The sequence below is a fragment of the Sylvia atricapilla genome, chromosome Z (assembly GCF_009819655.1).
Source record: "Sylvia atricapilla isolate bSylAtr1 chromosome Z, bSylAtr1.pri, whole genome shotgun sequence".
Classification (NCBI taxonomy): Eukaryota; Metazoa; Chordata; class Aves; order Passeriformes; family Sylviidae; genus Sylvia; species Sylvia atricapilla.
Window position 1 is genome coordinate 72242437 of NC_089174.1, and position 21174 is coordinate 72263610.

Genomic DNA, 21174 nt, shown 5'->3' on the forward strand with positions numbered 1-21174 from the left:
AGTGAGAGAGAGTGGGAGAGAGAATGGGATAGGGGGAGAGGGGGAGCAAGAGAAGGAGCTAAGAGAGAGGGGGTGTGCCAAGAGGGCAAGAGCAAGAGAGAGGGAGCAAAAGAGGGATAAGTTCTTGTTACAATACACTATATCTCTTTCTGTGGTGAATATTCTAATTTACACTAACCAACCACTACAAGACACAATCCTATAGAATCTACATACAGCCTGTAAGAACTAATACATTATCATGCTGTGTTACATTTTAAACTCTAAAAGCTATTCTTTAGACTATTTTCTTGTTGCATTGACCTTTGAATCTGTCAGCTAGCAGGAGGGTATTGTTCAATCAAAACGGATTCTCCTTCAGCTGGCTAGACTATTGTTTTCAGGTTATATAGTAACTAAAGCTCAGTATCCTACAACTCAAAGCTAGCTTTCATTTCTACTTCAATTATAGGTTTCATATTTTCAGAATCTTTTGCCAAGCAATCATATTTATAAGGTTTCCCTGTTTCATCTTCCCCAACAGCCTCCAATAAGGACGGAGAACTTCCCTAGCCCTTCTTTTGTTACTGATGTATTTATAGGAGCACTTCTTACTGTCTTCTATGGCAGTAGCTGAATTAAGCTGGCCTTTGGCTTTTCTGATACTCTCCCTACATAACCTCATGACATCCTTGTAGTCCTCTTGAGTACGTCATCATCTCATAAATTATTTACTACACAATTATATTTTTGACGTGTTAGATACATTTTGATATATATCTGATGTCATGGACATTTCATCCATTTTATGCTTTCAGATTCATCAACTTCCAGCTGCAGAGACCCTCCACTATTGTTTCAATACTTCTTCTGCTGGTACAGCATGTCAGCTGTATAAGTAGTCATATGAGGATTGTTTAATGTCATGGGTTGTTCAGAAATGCGTATTAAAAAGACAGAGGCCTTGGTGCCACAGGGCAACATGGCAGAAGTTCTGGTGTTTTGTTTTGACCTATGCCCAGCCTCTGATACACATCACAACAACCATCATAGTTATGTGCCTTCTCTTAGGAAGGATGGGGAAAATAAAGGACTGCTCTGTGCAAGCTGCAGCTGTAGTACTTTTTAGTAGATGTGGCCCTTGCATAAGGGCAGCAGAAACTGTTTCATAAAAGCTTCTATTATTAGGGTTTCTAAAAGACACTAGTTGAAAGGAACTGAAAGCAAGTACATGCAGAGATATGTGCAGCCAATCACACGTGTGACAACTAATGTTATTGCTCTGTACACGCTGGGAAGCTGCCCTGCTGGCAACAATTTCTGATACTAACTTCAGACACATAGATACGTTACAAATGTCCTGCACTCATTAAATGAAATGATGAAATGTGGCTCCATCCAGTAGCAACCAGCAGCCATGGGTTACCTGTTCTGGCCTATCTGCCCCACTCCATGGTCTTGACCTCTGTGCTTCTCTTCAACCTCTCTTGGCCAGCTTCTCACAACAGCATTCTCTTCCCAGGGGATACATAGAAATTTGCCTCCTTCTCCTTTCCCTCCTCAGAAACCCTCTTGTTAGTTGGAGAAATACCAAAGTAAGGAAGACAAAAGGCCACTAAGTTGTAGCACTTAATGGAACAAAATTACCAATAAATGTCAGTATTTAGGAAGTAACTTCTGGCTAAGCAAACAGCACTGTTTACTGCATGTGCTAAAATATTCACACTCTCTTCTTCTTTTACTCATGGGGTTTTTCTCTCCATTAAAAGTCAGGAGATAAGAGGAAAGAAAGGGCTGTAATTGCTGCAATGAGACTTCCTCAGCTCAGTTCCTAGTAATAAGTGCAAGTAAATACACACATGTACACACTAGGGCCCAAGTGTTATCAGGCTCTTATGGGACAGAAAGGACTGATTCATCATGGTACTTACTCAAAACATATAGAGCTATTACTTGCCTTTGAAATAATGGCTAATAACATCAATACAAGAATCCAAATGCTACAGTGTATAAGAAATATTTAACCGAAATGAAATGAAAAGTGAAAAATCTCAGAACAAAATACAGCTTGAAGTTTCCTTATGCTATAAGTTTTCAGCAAAGTCAATCTTTGTATCATCCACACACAAATCTTGTGACTAAAAAAGAAACACATCTTGGTCATAATTACATTAAATTGACAATATTGTATCATCTTATTTACAGGAAAAGCAGGAAGATCTGTATATCTATGGGCTGGTTAATAGCATTTAAAAAATCTGTACTGTAGAACAGTAGTAACACATCAATAAAGTAGATTAAGAATCATCCATCCAACAGATCTCCATAGAAGTAACCAAAGAGAAATTATTGCTGCTTGGAAAGGGTCCTGGCTGGATTTATGAAGTGTCATTGGCATATTTACTCATGAGTAAATACAAACTCACTGCAGAGGAAATCTGCAAACAGCCAAAGGTTAGTAAGAGTGGAAAATGACAACAGCAAAAAGTAACAAGGATCCATCTGATGCATACTGTAGTAATGTAGCGACAATGTACATGTCAAAGGTAACAAAAAGTCAAAGAGTATGGGAAGTCGTATTTTATACTTTCCTGTTTTGAAAACTGTGGAGGCCCAGGGACCTGCCACCAAGGTTATTGTGCCTCAGCCATGGAGGGGCTAATGCAGATGAGAAACAACCCTCGAGACTAGGGTGAGGGAAACCTTCCTCCCGTGGGCCTTTGCAGCCACGTTAATATCTCTTAGGTTTCATTGTTCTATTGGTTTTTTACGTTTATGTCACCCTGTTCAGCCCTCATTCACCAGACATGCACCCCTCCTAGAATGTTCTTCATTCCTTTGAACCACACTGGTTCTGCCTTGGCGCAGTACCCCACCCGTTACCCTGTTGGGTCCCCCTCCGGTTCCTGTTAACCCCCCTGTATCCCTACTGGACCTTGATCCTCAGATTCATCCCATTCATCTTGTTTATAACTTTGTGCCCTCAGCCCCCTCCTCATTCTCCTCCCTGATTCTGTTCGAAGCTGTTCTTGTCCCTGAACCTCTATTCTGCCTCCCTGGATGCCTTTGCTACTCCTGTCTGTGTTTCTGCATAAACAGATATTCAAATATCTGTTGAACAGATATTCAGATATTCAAACAGATATTCAGATATTCAAACAAGAATCCATCTTTGCCACTTTATCAGCACTATTACAGTTGTGCCCTTACAATCTGTTCTGGGTTCTGGGTTGAGCTGCCTCCTATCCCATACATCCATCCCATATCTTGGATATGTTGTTATGTCTCGCAGCTGAATCCCGCCCTCTTGGGCGGGAGCCTGCAGTTCCTGCCTCCTTTTTCCTTCTTGGCTGCTTTCGGCTCTTGCTTCAGCTGGCTCGGCTGCTTTTGCCTTCTTTGCTTCGCTTTGCTTCGCTCTGCTCTCCAGCTGCCCCTGCTGCCGTTTTTCTTCCCCCCCCCGCTGCTTCTGTTTGGTTTTTTTTCCCTCCTTCCTTTCTCCCCCCCGCCGCCCCCCCAAGGTCTGAACCGGCTCCGGACCTGACCTGACCTGAGAAGTTGGAGAAGACCTGGGCCAGACAGAGACGCGTCAGCACTCTCCCCATCGTCACAGTAACCCATCTTTTCCCACTATTCGGTGTTGGGGAGTGTATTTTTGTCAATAAACCGGTTTTTCCACTTTCCTCCGAGGTATTTTCCTTCCCGAACCCAGGGCTGGGGGGGGAAGGGGTGGTGGAGGTTTGGTTTAGGGGACTCCTTTTGGAGGTTCTTCCCTAATTTACTCCAAACCAGGACACAATCCCACAACCCCGGGTTCAGAGACACAAAGTCACTCTTTAGGACCCTGTGATTACCTGCATGCAGTAACAGAAAACATACCTGTCATTCATGTATTTGGGGTTGAACAGAACTGAGAGGCAACTTCATAGGTAAAATAAGCAATACCAGATATAAAAAATAATCTTCTCAATATATATGAATGAAAAACTAAAATCAGTTATCTTTTAGATAACATAAAGCACCGAGAGAAGAACATATAAATCTGCATCATTTTGAGAAAGATTACAATCCATCTTAGCTTCAATGTTTCATGAAATGCATGTGTAAATGGATCTTTTTATTAGTACAAAATGCTATCTTCATCTTTTGATAGTTCAGATCTTGAAAGGCACATTTCAATCTAGCCATAACCCTTCTCACTGCCCACAACTACTCACACAGACACCCGGACTAGCCCTTCACATAACCCTTTCTCCCACATCTACTTGTGTGGCTCCAGCGTCAGCCTGTCCCCTGTCAATTAAAGCTCGAGCCACTGCTCCATGACTTCTGTGCTCAAAGGTCTGCTGTAGGTCCCTCTGCTGGGTTGAACTAATGCTTCTCCAAGAGACAAGGACATTCATTTGGGTTTTTGTCCTCCTCTAATCATCTTCCAGTTTCCCAAGGCCTTTAACACTCCTCAGGCAGACAGAAATACATCTCATTACTTTAAACAAGGTTAATAAGAAAATTTGCTTCTAGACATCTCTGATACAAACCATATCTGAAAGTACTATATTGAAATCTATTGAAAATATCAAACTTGCCAACAGTATGAAAGTTACTAATGTTGTCTGATGTTAGAACATAAAGTTCAAAGAATGGCTTAATGTTATCAGCTGCTTAAATAATGCTGGAATTACCCTATATTTCTATCCTTGAAACCTGAAGGTGTGTTTGGCTAAATACAGTATTATTGCTTTTTTCTTAATGTATTTGAAAGGGTAATGCTGCAAACTTTTGACAGGAACACAGAAAAATAATGCAGACTTTTATTATAATTAACTACACACTGGTTTACACTTTCCTTCAACTTACTGCTCCAGGTAGAACCATACAAGAGTCATCACTGTCAAGAAAAAGCATGATTCCTCAGCCAAAAAAAAAAGAGTGTCATTTGAATGGCATGGATATAAAACGCAGGAAAAAGGCTTGCATAAAAAATGTTTTGCTTTTCATGATGTGCAATATACTTTAAGAAGGCTGACTTCTGATAACAGATTGCTTTGTGCCAGCAGTATGCAGGAAAAAATACACATATCTTCTATTTTAACACTTTTAGTTTCACAACCCCCATTGTACTTCTGCCCTTTTCTCCTTTGACTGGTCCTCAGCTATATTTGTGTTATCCTAAACACTGAGAGTAGTTCAAAAACCTACTTACAGGAATCATCCAGTTTGCCAGGTCACCGTACTTAGACACCTGCATAGCTCCAAGCATTGTCAAATCAACATGGCCTCTGGTAACAGAAAGTGTGTAATTAGCGTATCATGTTCAAGTAACGGCCCACAAATCTTAACAAGCTTTTATTCATTCTCATTACATCAATTTAAAAAATATGGCATATGAAAAAGGTAGAAACCATTTGTGACACATGTATTTGGGGTTTTTTCCCCCTCGATGTATCACTGATGCAAATGTTTTTTTTATGTCTATTGAGCCTCAAAAATGTTCCTACTTTTGTCTGGTTTGGTTAATTGCATGCACAGTCAATAATCTCTGAACTCATACTTTTTAGTGCACTCCTTAACATATTTACATGCACCCATTATCTTTTCAGAGCCATTAGGATTTAGTGTTTGTTTGCATCCAACCTGCTTTCTGAAAAATAAACAAAAAACAGGTGCAGACATTGAATTTCCATTAAGGAGGTGGAATAAGGATCACAGTTACAAGCTGAGCAAAGAAAATATACTGAGTGCAAGTACAGATTAGATACTTGGAAAGGACCAAAAAATAGTTGTTAAAACATCATTATAAATGTGTTTATAGATGGCCAGGTGGTGGTTGGCACAAACATCACCATGGTATCTGTTAGTTTAGTGGTTTTTTATTTCCAATAGCTAGATCTACCCTCTGTAAACCATCACTGATTAAGTCCATGATAATTTTACAGGTTGTTAAATGCTAACCCCATTTGGAAGAAATACTAATGAGTTCAGTCACTGACGCAGTTTATTCTTTTCCTGTTTCAAAAAGATCAGAATTTGTGTTGTTACATACCCTCTTATCATCGCAAATGATTCATCGCTAGAGAAATAGGAAGAACCTGGCAGAACAGTGACTGTCTCCTTACCTGTAAAAGAAATAAGCTACAGTATGCATTGTTTCTTTGACAAATGAAGTCACAGCTATTTACCAAGAAATAGGAGGTTTTTATCAAATTCCTTTGGATTCAGTACAACTACAGACCTGATTACAGTTGCTACATCACATGTAAAACTCATCTATCCTATTGAATTGTGAAGCAGTTTGTTAGAGTTTATAATGGTAGGATTGCCTGCCATTTGACCACCAGCACTTCCAGGCAAGCTATCACAAACATCAGACTGTATGAAATATCTATGGACTTTAGCTTTCTGCTCCACTCACAGAAAAAGCGAGAAGTAACTGTCTTTTTAAACAAAGAAAGATAAACAGAGAGACTGCGAAGAAAAGCAAGCAGATTGGATTGAACAGTTTATACTGCTAATGATGAAAAATACAAAAAATAAATGACAGGTGTAGCCTATTCGTGCTTTTTAAAAGGGCACAAGAAAATGTGCTGTACTGTTCTCTGAACAATGCTTGAGTCAAGCAATGAAGCACACCTGGAAGTGTTTTATCTTGACTTTGTTCAGGGCCCTTTACTTCCTCTTCTGCAAGCTCTTTGAATCAGTCTAAGCAACAAATATTTACACAGGCTGCCTCTGAAAAGGCAGAAGAAACACAGATGAAGATGAAATTATTAAAAAAAAATTGTAAACTTCAGAGAAAAAAACCCAAATCAAAATATTTTATCAATATGTGACATAGTGAAGAAACAGAGTAGCAACAAAGGGGAAGGGGAATGATGCATCACTACATGGTTTCCATGAAAACAGAGGAAAAAAGACAATGAGTTTAAATAAGAGAATGCAAAAAGGAAAAGAAACAGTGCATAAAACTTAAAATAGAAATCTAAGATGTGTGCTTTAATTATTGAACTCATCTGAGGTATATTTTATGCCATTTGTAGGGAAATTAAATAGAATAGTATAGAATTAATATCATACAAGTGCACCCTTCTCAAGAATTCACCATGCTAACACCCAGACCTGCTGAGATAGCATGAATAATCCTTCTCTACAGGGCACCCACCCAAGGCAGTGAGAGGGAAAACAGGGGTTGCATGCAGCAGCATGGAGAGAAACCTGGGATAAAGTAACAATGATGAGAAAAAAGACACACAGGCTTAGGACCACAGATTAGCGTAAATAGAGTATCACTTCTTAAAATGCTCTCAGGAGGTCAGTATTTCTATCTCTGCTGTATTACAGTAGTCTACCTTTCAGTCAAGATACACTTCAAGAGAGACATTAAGAAAACAGGACAAACAGAAAAACACATACAATATTTCAGAGCAATACAATTACATTTGCAGAAAGAAATTTGGTAAAAGCCCAAACCAGATATATGTTTTAAACTGGACTTCGAGGCTGATACTGGATCACTCCAGTTAATGAATGAGAACAAGATTAATTTCTATTCCTCTGCAATCCAGCTTCTGTTTTCTTGACATGATTTTACAAATTTGATTGGAAAGCACCTAGAATAGTCCTAATCCAACCTAATCAAATGACATGAATGTTTCAGCAATTATAGCAATAATTATTTTGGTTGTAGGTCTCATGTTTGTCTATCCCATGTCCTGTTTACTGCAGCTTCAGAGGACATGTGAAGCTTCTTAACACTGAATTAACAATACTACAATAATCTAATTTTCATGTTGCATTCTGACCTTTTATGTTAGCTTCATCCCTTTCAGATTAACTCTTAAAAATATTTATCAACTATAAACAACAATTCAAGATCATGTTGATTTTCATGTTAAAGTACGATTTTTTCAGAGAATTTATGAAGTTATTGGATTTTTTCACTGTCATTTTGTTAATATGTTCATTTTTCATACACACCAATAATAAAATTAAAGTTCTAGTGTGCATGCATATAATTTCTCTCATAGTATTTTTTCTTCTAAATATTTTTTTCTTCCAGTAACTCCCCTGACATATTCCTTCATGCAGTTCTCAAAGCAATTACATAAATACTGGTGAAATGCTGGACTCAATTTCTTAAATAATTTTTAATTTCAAATCAGAAAATGGCCTCAAATAACACCACATTTAAAATATAGTAATAATGGCAATTACACAGCACTGTGATAAGTATCATTTAGCTGAGCCAAGCAGCAAACATTTCAAGTCAGTGAACAATTTGTGGACTGAAAAATAAATTAAAATTATATGTCATTGGTTTATCTCTTTAACTTTTCAGAGTTTAACTGTACTTGCTAGCAGCTCCTGAGAAAGGTACTGTCTGTATAGATACATATGTAGACACCCATATATGTATTTGTATGTATGTATGTATGTGTATATTTGAATAAAAAATATGAAATGTGTATATTTTCCATATGAAAAAAGAAGTGTCAGGTCGATAACCTATACCATTAATATCAATAACAAAGTTAACAAGTCCTACTTCTGTTTATCACAATGCAATATTCAGGCGTATTTTTACATGGAGACAGAGAATGTACACAGGCACAACTTTTCCATGAAAAAACCAGAAATCAGACAGGTGCACTAAATCTTAAGAAACTTACATTTTTACATTGAATAGCATCTTCTGAGGTGAAATGCCCCAAAATAGCTGGGCAACAACAGTATGTGAAAACTTACATTCCCTGCTAAAAGTGGCAAAAGCAGCCACTCACAGCAGTGCCCTCAGTGTGCCAGGTCCCAGCTGGGCAGCTCTTTCCCCCTGCCTTGGTTACCACTCCCTCTCTGAATGCAAATGAGTATACTCCTGGCTAGGAATAAACGAGGCCATTATACACAGGATGTTTTAAAACATGTCCCAAGCATACTGAAAACAATTTTCTAGAAGACTCAAGGTGAAAAGCAGCAGAAAAACAAACCCATATTCCCCTACAGGCTGCACAAAACAATCTCACTTCTGAAAAGGATGATTTCACCATTTAGTGACGGGCCTGGAAGAGAGTCTCTCCCTGTAGAAGAAGACTGTCACTTAAAAAAAGGCAAATACATTAATATTTATTATGAAATAAAACATGACTCTAGGTTCAAATACTGAATCAAAAGAATTTTTTTAAATTAACATGGTTATTCATTTTCCATTAATTAAATTTAATTAAAGCATTTACCTGCATTAATCAGATCTGGATCTACTTCATTTTCAAGTGGATAAGGACCCTGACAACAATACAGATGTGTGTCAAGCTTTATAATAAAATACCTTTAAAATATAATTAATAATTGCCATATTATTTCTAACGCTTATTATCAAAACCAGACCATGGCAGACATGTATTTTTTAATCTTTTTTTTAACCAGAATTCTATTTTTTATCAGAAAAGATTCCTGACATTACAAGCCAGTTTATATCAAGTATAAATGGATAGCCTGATGGAATATTTTTCAAGGATGTTAAAATTATTAAACAACCATGAAGCAAGAGGTTTGTTTGAGTTTCTTTTTGTTCTTAACCAAAGTGACAGACTTTTTAAAAAAAAGGTTGTAACTGCAACTTCATAAAGCCATTCAGCAGTAAAAATAATATTCAGTTTAAGCTTTATTTAAAATTATGCTTGCTAAGGTTTACAGTGCTTGGTCTTGCAAATTCCTGAGGGTTTTGTGTCCAGAAACATATGTACTTAAGGACATCCTTAGCAAAGTAGCACCACAATCATAAAATGAGCATTTTCTTAAAAACTTCCCTGCAGCACAGTGAGAATTTTATGATGACATAATATAGCACATATATTTTTAGTAATATTATAATCAAGCTGGACCAGGAAATAAAACCCAGCAACAGGGAAAATAAAAACACTATAATGACTGACCAAGATATACTCTTACCAAACCCAGGACTCCATTTTCACTCTGTAAGTGAACAGTTATGTCTGGACTGATGAAGTTACTGGCCAATAGTGGGATTCCAATACCCAGATTAGCTGAAAAGAAGTGGTTAAGGCAGAAACACTTATTGCAAACTAGTAAATTTTAAAGAATTACTATTATAATAAGAGTAGATTAGAACTGTTCCCTTCACAAGCACATTTGTTCCTTCACAAGCACATTTGTTTTTACATAGATACCTCTTATTTGTGATGAATTATTTTGCCATTTGGACTGTCTAACTGCATTCTGTCCAATCCTTTACATGAAAAAAATTGACAGTGCAAATAAAACTTCTTTTCCAACTTTTTCAAGAAATTCTCTAACACATTCAACTGCTAACAGAGCCACCAGACATAAAAATCCCGAGTATTTTATGTCTTAGCATCCCCTCTATTTCAATTGCGTATTAATAAAATGAGAGAATCACAGGGTCTGCTAAAGACAATGAGCAGTTAATCAACCTGTTCTAAGCAAACCAGATGGGTTTCTTATTCTAGTCAGCAATCACTTTAACCTGTAGCACAGCTGAAGGATACCATACATGCCATCCTCAAACTCTAAAGCAGCCCGTTTGATGATCCTCTCCCTCACATTGTCTCCTTTTTTTTGTTTGGCTGTTGAGTCTCCAGGCTTTCGGATTGATAAGCGCTGCAAAATAAGAAGTAATCCTAAGTAAAGATTAGAATCCAGATTCTTGCTTCTCAAGACACAAAAGCTTGATTTGTGATTGCACTTGGTCTAAGAATAAAGTTATTTTTTCATCTTCGACAAAAAAATGACCTTTTATTTTATGCATTCAAGCTTAGCTAAGCAAATGGAGTCATCAAATACCGCCAACGACAGCCTTAGTGCAAAATATTATTTCTTTGTCTGTACTGCTAAGCCTGATACATAGAGAACTGGTGAAGAAGGCACCAAGCAGTAGTGCAAATACTAGCAAGCCTGAGATTCATTACCCCAGAATTACTTAAATAGATTTGTAAAATGTCAGCTAAAAATACAAATACTGCTCTCTTTCTGCATTCATCCAATTCAATGATCTATTCTAGATTGGTAAGGATGAGATAGACAAATGCCATTCATCTAAAAATACCAGGAGCTATAAATCAAAATTTTCAAACTTAACTCTATAATCTTGCACACCTCATGAAGTTGTTTCCTGGTATTTTCTCATCTTAAGTTCATGTTTTGTAAATCACGTGTATGTGAAAATGCCATGACATTCAAGAAGTTCGTAACATTTCTTTTAAATTATTGTCTACTTAGATTATGTTCTTTGCACATCTCTCCTATGCATATCAACTTCCTCTGGGCAACATCATGTCCTGCACGCCCATATGTCTTCATATCCTCTCCTTCTTCAGGCTACAATTAACACATCAGAAAAAATTATCCTGTTACTTTTCATCACCACAAAAGAATTTTTGCAGAGTCACTTTCCCCTTAGGCAGTCAGAAACAGTCAGTATCAATCCTCTTGAATTTCCCATCAATTTCCTTTTTATGCCTTGGCTATTTTCCCTAGAATTGCTTCACTTGTGGATGATGCATAAAGTAAGAAGAATTAGAGAGGGTTTCTACACAGCAAAGAGAAGGCTGGATAGAAATTATAGCTGGTGCTAGAAAGACCACTTCTCAGCCATATCAGGCAGGAACTGCTATTTAAAGCCAGTAAGAATTATGACAGACTAGCTTCTCTTTATTTCTTATATTCTTCATCTTCTCTCATCACTTACCATATTCAGTGCTTTTATGTGTACAGAAATTTATAAAATTTAACAGAAGAGTAAAGAAATCTGCCTTTTCCTTCCTGTACCTATACCTAGTGAGATGTGCCACTGCCAGAATTACAAAATTGCATAATAGAACTTAATCTCCACTAAAATTTTGCTTGGCAGTTTATAGTCACTTTCTCCCTCACCCTGCCCCACTTTTTTTCTGAAGTATTTAGGGAAGGAGGCAGATGACTAGGTGGGTATTCACCAGGTATTCAGGATTAAATAGGTGTTCACTTCTGCAGCTGAGATGCAGTAATAGTTTAATAAATTAAAAAAATATTTCTGTCATAAAAGGTAAAGAGCTTTTCTGGGAGATAATGCAGCCATTTAGAAGAAGAAAACAGGCCATTAATTGCAATCTAACCAACATAACCAGAGGAAAAGGAAAAAAAAAGGTTTGACACATCTGTTTGCAGTCAGTTACTCAACAACATGCAATATGCTTTTGCAGAATGAACAGATGGAATTAAAAAAAGGCCTCTTAACCTTAGAATTCATAGAAGAGAATGCTTGGAGAAAAGGCCTCGTACGACTTCCTAGGACTTTGAGACTTGATCTTAATAACAGAAGTTTAATTATTACAACTCCTTTCTGCACTTTTTTCTCACAGATTTTTTTTTTCCTTCTGTCATATATCTTCCCTTCTACCAGCTTTTCTGATGACATTTTGAACAATTCCCACCTCCAGAGCATGGAGACACAGAAGAAATAGAGACTTTTCAACTGCACTTCAAAAGCATTGTCACATCACCAAAATGAACATAGGTATGTAGTCTGAGTGTGGCAAAGCCACAGAAACAACAAAGAACAATTACATAATCATAATTTTCTTGCATGTTTTCAGTAGTGGAATGTTATTGCTGCAATTTCATTAGGTATTGACATTTATTCAGACCAGAAAGTCCACTTGTTAAAAAACTTCCTGATTAAAGAAAAGGGAAGAAAGGTTTCCAGGACCTTTGCAATATAACATAATTCAGTACATGGCACAAAAGGGACTGAGGCTGGCCCTATGTGCCCACATTAAAAGCTGTCCAGTGGAGAAGAACTTATCTACTTATCTAAGTCAGATCCTTGTCTAGGTGTTTCTTGTTGCATCTACAGCAGGTGAACAGAGAGAGGGAAGGAGAATTTAGTAGCATTTTCCACTAGATTTTCAACTGCAGTAAAGTCATTCAGGGCTACAGGCAGTTGACCTAAATTATTCAGGGACTGAACCATAGAGTCTGAGGTATAAGAAGGAAGGTTCAATCCTCAGGCCCCCACGTAACTACGTAAGTACCTACCTAAGCTCCAGGTTTTAGCAAAACTGGACAAGCCTGTTCCACACTATTTTTTTCATTGCTAAGATTTCATGGCTAGACTAAAAACCATGCAAATTTTAAATACACCCCAAGCTGAAGTATGTTGTGACTGACAAGTTCAACTACTTACTTCAATTCTCTTCTCGAACTTCTCTCCTTGTAACAGACGATCAACATAGATTTTGGGAACGTGAATGTCTTCTGGGGCAAATGCTCCTATATCAACAATTTCCTCTACCTACAGAATGAAAAGGAAAAGCGAAAATATTTAGAAAGAATAATTCAATGAGAGGTTTTAACACCAATGAAGTTTTGAATTGAAACATTAAATATATAGCAGATCATGTCAAGAAAACCAAGGAATGGACAAAATAGATAGTCTTTAAACCAGGTTAACTTAGGTGCTTATCTGTCCTCTTCTTTCAAAGTAAATTTCTTCATACAAATTGAGGATAATTTATGTTTTAACTGGCCCATTTTTTTGGCCAACTTGAAGAAATATAATGTGTACAGTTATATCAGAGTTGTCTGTAAATACAAAAAATTTCTCCCCAAACAGAGGAAAGCAATATGCTAGTAACAAAATACCAAAATATAAGGCAGAAGTATTAATTCAGAGGATAAAAACACAGAAAGTGAATCAAAAGTTTTACATAGTGTACCCAAAACAAAAATAGAAAACATTTCAACAGTAATAATGGCTTGCAAGAAAGAAGATAAAATACTAAGATCTAGAAGTCTTTATAGTTAGTGAAACAGAGATGTTTCTCAGCCGAAAATGACACTCATCCATACACAGTAGATTTGAAATGTCATCCATCAGGATGACCACAGACAATAGGGGTTTCTTTCTTTCCAGCCCTGATTTGAGAGTGATCTAGTTAGACCCCCTGCTATAGACAGGTATCTGCCCCACAGACTCTCAGCCACGGATGGTGCTTTCACAGCAAGTCAGAGATACACAGAGCATATCTCATTCTGCCACAAAACAGGCACTAATGTTAGTGTTGTTTGCAGTTGTATCCAATCACAGAGAAAACATATAATGTTAGAGCAACAGTCAAAGATAACATACAACAATCTACTACACAGGACATACCAATGCACTCAAAGATTAAAAGACAGTTTCCGAACTGCTTTATCACCAGGGATACGTTGCACTCTTAGGAATGTCCGAAGCCTAACCCCAAAACAAGACCAAGGTATGGTAAAGGTAAATCTCTTCACAGCTGCCACCAGTGAAGCAACATTGAAGAGTTTAAAACTCAATTTGACATCCTACTGGACAATATGATCAATACTAAAATCTATAGTACATGTGATAGACAATTACTTTCCTACTGTGCCTTGAAATGTGACAATAAACAAAGAAACCAACCAACCCACCTAAAAAGCAGGAGAAGGAGAAGAAAAATTTAAAAAATACCCTAAAGATCACAGGATCACAGGTTCAAATGATCCCTAAAAAAAAGCCCTGGGTTAAAGAGACAGAGGGGTTGTGAAATCTGCAAGGCAAACATCCTAAGCAAAAGGCAGTAACAGCTACAGCAACACCAGGCTCAGTGCTCATGGACAGTAGAGCCCCACAACCAGAAAGCCCTTACCCACAAGATAAGGAGAGGCAATCAATTCAGTATCTTGAAAATTCTGATTTGAGTATTCATGAAAAAGTGCTACATTTTCATTCATCTCACTTTCTAAATTTATACACTCATTTTAAGATTAATATGGAAACCAGGTCAAACACAGGGTAAAAAAAAAATCCTGAAGCTCACAGCTGAAACACTGCACTTTTCATGCAGTGACTATTGTCAGAACATCCTCAAAAGGGAGGAGAAGCAGGAGACAAGCTTTTCCAATGAAGCAACAGGCAAGCAGATTATTTGCTTGCTACCAGTAGAATTCCCAAATTCACCCTTTCTAATTAAATTTATCTTCACTTATCAGATGAAAAACTAGGCCTGGGGAATACTAATTGCTCCTGATTTGAACTTTCTTGCAGAATAACTACATTTATTTGCTGGAGCAGCTGAGATTATAAAACCAAAATCTTGGCACAATTCAACAAACTCAAACAGAATTATGCTGTCAGAAAACTTTGACACACTGAGCCTCTTCCCCCATGGAATACACAGAATAAATTATTCATCCAACAATAAATTGTTGGATTTTGTTATCAGTCATGCCATTCTGCTAATTGGTTTGTATTTTGCCTCTTGGGACACAGCAGTCAGCCTGATAGCTTTTCCTCTATTATTTCCAAACATCATCCTAAATGAACATAACACTGCAAACTGTATTTTGTCCTAGGGATTTCAGACAAGCCTAAGGATCCCCAACAACTGGAACACCTTTCCATGTTCTACCATTATGTGGAATAAGCATCAAATGTAACTAAAAATTAAATATGTCCAAATATCTCCACAGCAGTAAAGAGGAATTTTGAAAAAGGATTAAGAGTTTGCATGTGATGCATGAAAAACTAACAGTCTTCCAGTTCTGCAAGTGAAAGAATCAAGAAAAAGGGAGAATTCACACAGAGGAAGTACAAACACATCTGAGTGCTCCAGCCCTCTCACCCAGGGAACTGGATGATGAGGCACCATACATGGGCTGCCTGCCATCAGCACTGCCAGAGATGAAGTTGTGCCAGCTGAAGTGACACCAGGAAATCTTACAGCTATGGGAATCAGCACCTTAGTGCCTGTGGCCACCACAAGGCAATGCCTGAGTATCTTCCTAGACAAGAATGATATTGCAAATTTAATAGTCCCATCAATGAGCATATTAACTTCCCTTTCAGGTTTCCTATTTCTTTATGAGTCGGCTCGGCAACACCGAAGCCTCAAAGAGAAAGGCAGGAGTATATCCACATTAATAATTCAAAGGATATGTGTGAGTTTTTCTCCTGCTCTGCTCTCATTTTACCTATGCTTCTGTTCTTTCATTTCTGTACTCACCCCGCCTCAGGCTTTATTTTGTAATGTACAGAAGAATCTTTGTAAACATCAAAAATCATTATGTGTCATCCCACCCAAGAGACACCACGTCTGGCAAAGCATAGAGAGGGATAATCAGGGCAGACCACGTCCTGTACTCTTTCTAGTTAGAAAGTCAAAATCCTCTGGCACCTTTAAGATGGCCCTGATCACATGCATTCATCTTAAATCCTCATCAACATGCAAAAAGACAGAAAATATTTATATATTTGTTAAAAGTAGCTGCAGGAGACCATGAGGGCTGACTTCCCTCTTCAGGAAGGCTCTGAAGACTGACTCAAAAATCCTTTCAATTGTTTCAAGAGTTTTGCACTATTGGAGTTTTTTTCCTGGGGACAGCTTTCTTGCAAATCTTCTCTGATTGCTGACAATGGAAGGAGGATGAATTAATTCAGTCCTTTCTGAACACTAGTTTATCTCTAAGTACACGCAGAACATAAAAGCTGTTCTCCACTATGATTCACAAGAGCCTTCTGCCATTCCATGTGGTATCAGCACTCAACGAGGCAGTGGTCATTTGCTTCACAATATCACTTCCTTCTCTAATTTAGATTTACTTTTCCTTTGTAAAGCAATCTCAATTCCTTTCCTTACAGAAATTCAGCTATTCTTCTAGTTTAATTTCAGAATTTCTGAAGGCTTCCAGAGAGAAAAAGGGAACCTCGATAGTTATTGATTTCTAGTTAGAAAAATGAAAAACTATGGTTCCTTACCAAAATTTGTAAGAAAATAACAGTGACAAACTATTTATGCCAAAACAGTCAAAAATAAAAAGGCCTTTGATTCGCGTATGCTCTTTATATGTTTTTCTGCAGCCTAATTATGTATTTTATGAAATGTTAAATGTTTTCAGCTGGTTTAGTTTTAAATCTCAGTTTTCATAACTAGAATATAACTAGAAATTTCAATATAATTTCTTATTGCAGAAAAAAAAATCAAAAATGTGCACATGAAAGAAACAGAGGGAGGAGAATCAGAGCCTAACAAACCTATGCACTTTTAAGTAGCTTATTTTTACACTAACTTTATTAAATCTATCACTATTTTAATTATCTTAGGTCACTTCAGTTCTTCAAACTGAAATAATGATCATTCCTAGCAAAACGTAAGTAAAATAAAACATTACAATTGGTTAAATGTCCAAAACAACAAGAGGAATGAAATAAAATTTAGCCACTTAGATGCTCAAGAAAAACTCATCATTACACATTTTCAGTTCACTACTGTAAAAGTCAGAATGTCACATTCATTATAACATTTTTAAAATCTTAAAATTAAAAAACTTAAAATACCTAAGGGCTATAAGAATAAATTCTATGTGTCTGCATTCAAGATCACCATTCATTATGTTTAATGGCAAACAGGAGGGGGAAAAAAGTTAATATTATATGTTTAGACTGATTTTCACAAAAAGCTTTGATATTTTAAAACTATGAAATACACTCTGAAAACAGTTCACTAGAAATTAAAAACACACTATACAAACTTTCTTAATTACAGAAAAAGCAAAGCAGCATATTACTGAATTCTGCAAGCAGGGAGATAAAACAGAGGATCTTCTAAGTTCAGTTCTTTCCTTTTATAAGTTCAGACAGACCATGAAATTTCTACTCCTGTCAAAATCTGACAGTAATGGAATGACAGCCAGTCAATATCCATCCTGAAAGAGACTTTTATAACTTTAAAATCAAGCAACTACCAAACAGCCTTATAAAGGTACATCTTGTTCAACAATTATCACATAATGGTCACATCAGACTTCAAATACATGTTTTCATAAGCATACTGTGGGGCAGGGAACAGTAAAAACCTGTGAATTTCATACTTGTTTGAGAACCTTTCACACAATGTGCATACTCTGGAACCACACTGCAGATCCACTTAGCCAAATAGTCCTTTTTCTTATCAACAGGATCTCAAAAGGCAGTGTGGTACTTCTGGTTATAGTCTCCCAGCTGCTAGCGTTGTGTCAGTTGCAGGAAGGATGTCCTCAGTCAGAGGCTGGATATACACCACCTTCTTCATAGCTTCTGATGAGCCAGGAACTAATTGTTTTCTTAGAACTCAAGAGACTCTACTGATGCATTTCTTAAATTTAACTACTCTGAAAAACATTTCTTATTACCTCCTGTAATTTCACTGTGTGCTCCCTTCTCTGTGCCATACAGGAACAGCACACATCAGCTCTTTATTTGTCTGGTTCATGCTGTTGAAGATCTTATGTACTTTTAGGTGTTTTCTTTCTTTCTAGTAGATTGTTATCCTCTATCATCACCACAGAGAAAAGCAGTGAAATCTGTTGCCAGTAGGTTGTATCTGATGATTAGGAAAGCAAAACTGACATAAATCTCCTACATTTGTCTCCAGATTTTTTGTCACGTGGCTACAGATCCTCCTAAATCAGAAGCCCCTGCTAGAATATACTCAATTCACTTTTGTTTTCTCTGTTCTAAATCTCCTGAATTACCACCTCCACTTGTAGTTGCCTCAGGCATAATCTCCTTTCACACTTCTCTGCACCTGCTGCCTGTTTTCTTCAATGGCCCCTTTCCATTCCACACATTTGACATCTTCCTCCATGCTGACAGCAGAGGAGAAAACAGAGAGCAGTATATTACCTGCTCTAGGTACTCACACACAACAGCTCCAGGATAAATACCACAAAGAAAAGAGGATGCATACTTGATTATCTGCAAAAATTATGTATATGTAAAGCTGTGTGCATGCACGGAAGAATATGAAAAATGTAACCACCAGTCTCTGAGGAGGTTCTACCATATACATAGAACTACACTTCAGAAATTTTTAAGCTAGTCACATATTAGCACAGCAAGCATACACAATAGTCTTAAGTTTCAGGAATATGTTCGAAGTCTGAAGATACCAGCATTGCTCAAAGAAGTTCCTCCATTAAATTGATGGACTTACTTGTTTGATGACTTGCATTAGTATGTCTATATAATTCTGTATCCACTAAAAAGTGAAAGTGAAGATAGTTGTTTCATATCTCTTTGAATTCATTCCTTTGGATTTTACCCTATTATTTTAAGGTAAAATTACCTGAATTGAAAGCATGAGAGATTACTTTAAGATCCAGCAGTCCAGCAGCCCCAGCATTACCAATCAAACCAGCTTCCTAGAGCAGGCACACCTAGGGAGTGATTCCTTCTGAAACCCTGTGGTTGCTCTGATATAAGTCATCAGTGAACTCCTGCTGGCTGTGATCACATTTTGTGACTTCTGCTTTCTTGATGAAATGAGGTGATAAAGAATCCAATTTGTATTCAATACCTAGGTTCTTAACACAAAATAAAACATAACCATCCATGTGTGATTTATACTGAATCATCTCCTCACATCTGGATATGGAAATTTGGAAAAAAAAGTTTATTTAGATTACATGATGTAATTATTTTTAAACATAGAATTAAATAATGGGAGAAGAGCCAGAAGACAACAAACAAAACTCCCATAGCTAGTGAATATAGTCTTCATTTGCTAAGTTAATAGCAGAAAAAAAAGCAGTTCATAGCAGAAAATCCTGTTTAATCCGTACTGTGCTGAATAACGGGATTGATCACATCCCAAATGCTTCCACTCCAGAACAAAATAGCTGCTAAGAATATTATCTCCACTGGAATATAATTTAACATTTTTGCAAACAAAACATACCTTGCTTTAAATACATTATTGCTGAATTCTGTTACTTAATTTCAAATTGCTTTAGATTGAAAGCCTTTGAACTTATTAGAAGGCAATAATAAACAACTGACTTTTTAAATGAAAATTGTTCACATTTTACCAGCAATAATTAAACACACAAAAAACCCAAAACATAATCTCAACAAAGGATTTTATTTTCTTACTCACATCAGAGAAATGACAAATGAAAAGAGACTAGAAGACTTCTCATATCCTACGCATTCCAAGAAATGTAACTTAAAGGTCAGGAGATAAATTTAAACTTTACTCTCAAAAATTAACTAAATGGAATTTAAATACTGAAGTGAAAAGTAGAAAAATAAAATGAAAATTAAAAAAAATAAAAAAACCAAGCAACAAAACAACAGAGATTTAATTGCACAATTGCACTATCCAGGAGGTGATTTTTGTACTTTACAGTCTATCCAAGTGCAACAAACCATCCCTCAGATTCAAGGAATATCTCTAACTAAGGATCAGACCAGAACATGCTCAGCAGAAGATACATAGCAAGGTAGTGACAGTAAAACAATGTATTAGCAGCTGGTTTGTAGCCAATTAGGTTGCTGGTTCTCTCCGGTAAGAAAAAGAAATCCTGCAGGTATTTCAATAGGTATTTCAAAGGTATTGCAATAAAGGTAAATAAAAGGTAATTTCATCTCAAAATGGTATGTTCTATGCATACATCTGTTAGTTCTCCTTATTTCAGATGCTCCTTAGAGACAGTGGTAATTTACAAAAAGTTCTGAAAAATATTTGATGTGCTACCACTTTGTTTCTCAACAAGGAATTAGTATGGTCCATTTCACCTTCAGAATCATAGCAGATATCCCAAACCCCCAAAATATTCAAGATAAATAAATCTCTCCACAGTTTTGAGGAACAAGGTAGTCAGGGTACCTTTAAAGGAAAAGTTTGAAAGAAAGAAAATTGATGTGGCTTAAACACTTTCAACAGACCACAGAAATGTGGGTATAAAGAGATTGTCAGTAACAATTTTTAAGAAGAATTAAAGTTTTCTTGCACTTAATCATTATCCTTTCTAAATCTGCCTGGAAAAGACAGCAATAGACATATATGGAAATTAAACCCCAGGGAAAAAAACACCAAGAAAAAAGTGTTTTATAAAAGAACTTGATTATTATTGGAATATGGCACAAAAATTTGAATCAGTCCTTCAAACTATAAAAAGGGAATTTTTGGCTTATCATAGCCTAACAAGATTCACTAGAAATGCTGAAACATTGTCTTGAGCACAAGTGCTCCTTATCCCACTGTTTACACAGCCAGTTGTCTACATACATCCCTCATTCTAATTAGGATTATTTCACAGTATCATCTGAATTCGAAGGGACCCACAAGTATCATGGAACGAAACTCATAAGTAAGTGACCCATATGGGGATCAAACCAACAACTTTGGCATTACCAGC

The 21174-nt window shown here is 36.8% G+C and overlaps 1 protein-coding gene across 1 annotated transcript in view; it reads right to left on the reverse strand.

The window, feature by feature from the left end:
- The window catches only part of OXCT1 (3-oxoacid CoA-transferase 1), an 83343-nt gene that overhangs the window by 25801 nt on the left and 36368 nt on the right, over positions 1 to 21174 (reverse strand). Inside the window, exons 8-13 of the mRNA XM_066339379.1 lie at positions 13172 to 13279; positions 10497 to 10608; positions 9919 to 10013; positions 9204 to 9252; positions 6020 to 6092; positions 5180 to 5255 (exon numbers count right to left, since the gene is read on the reverse strand). Coding sequence (XP_066195476.1) covers positions 5180 to 5255; positions 6020 to 6092; positions 9204 to 9252; positions 9919 to 10013; positions 10497 to 10608; positions 13172 to 13279 — 513 coding nt within the window. The remainder of the gene's footprint in view (positions 1 to 5179; positions 5256 to 6019; positions 6093 to 9203; positions 9253 to 9918; positions 10014 to 10496; positions 10609 to 13171; positions 13280 to 21174) is intronic.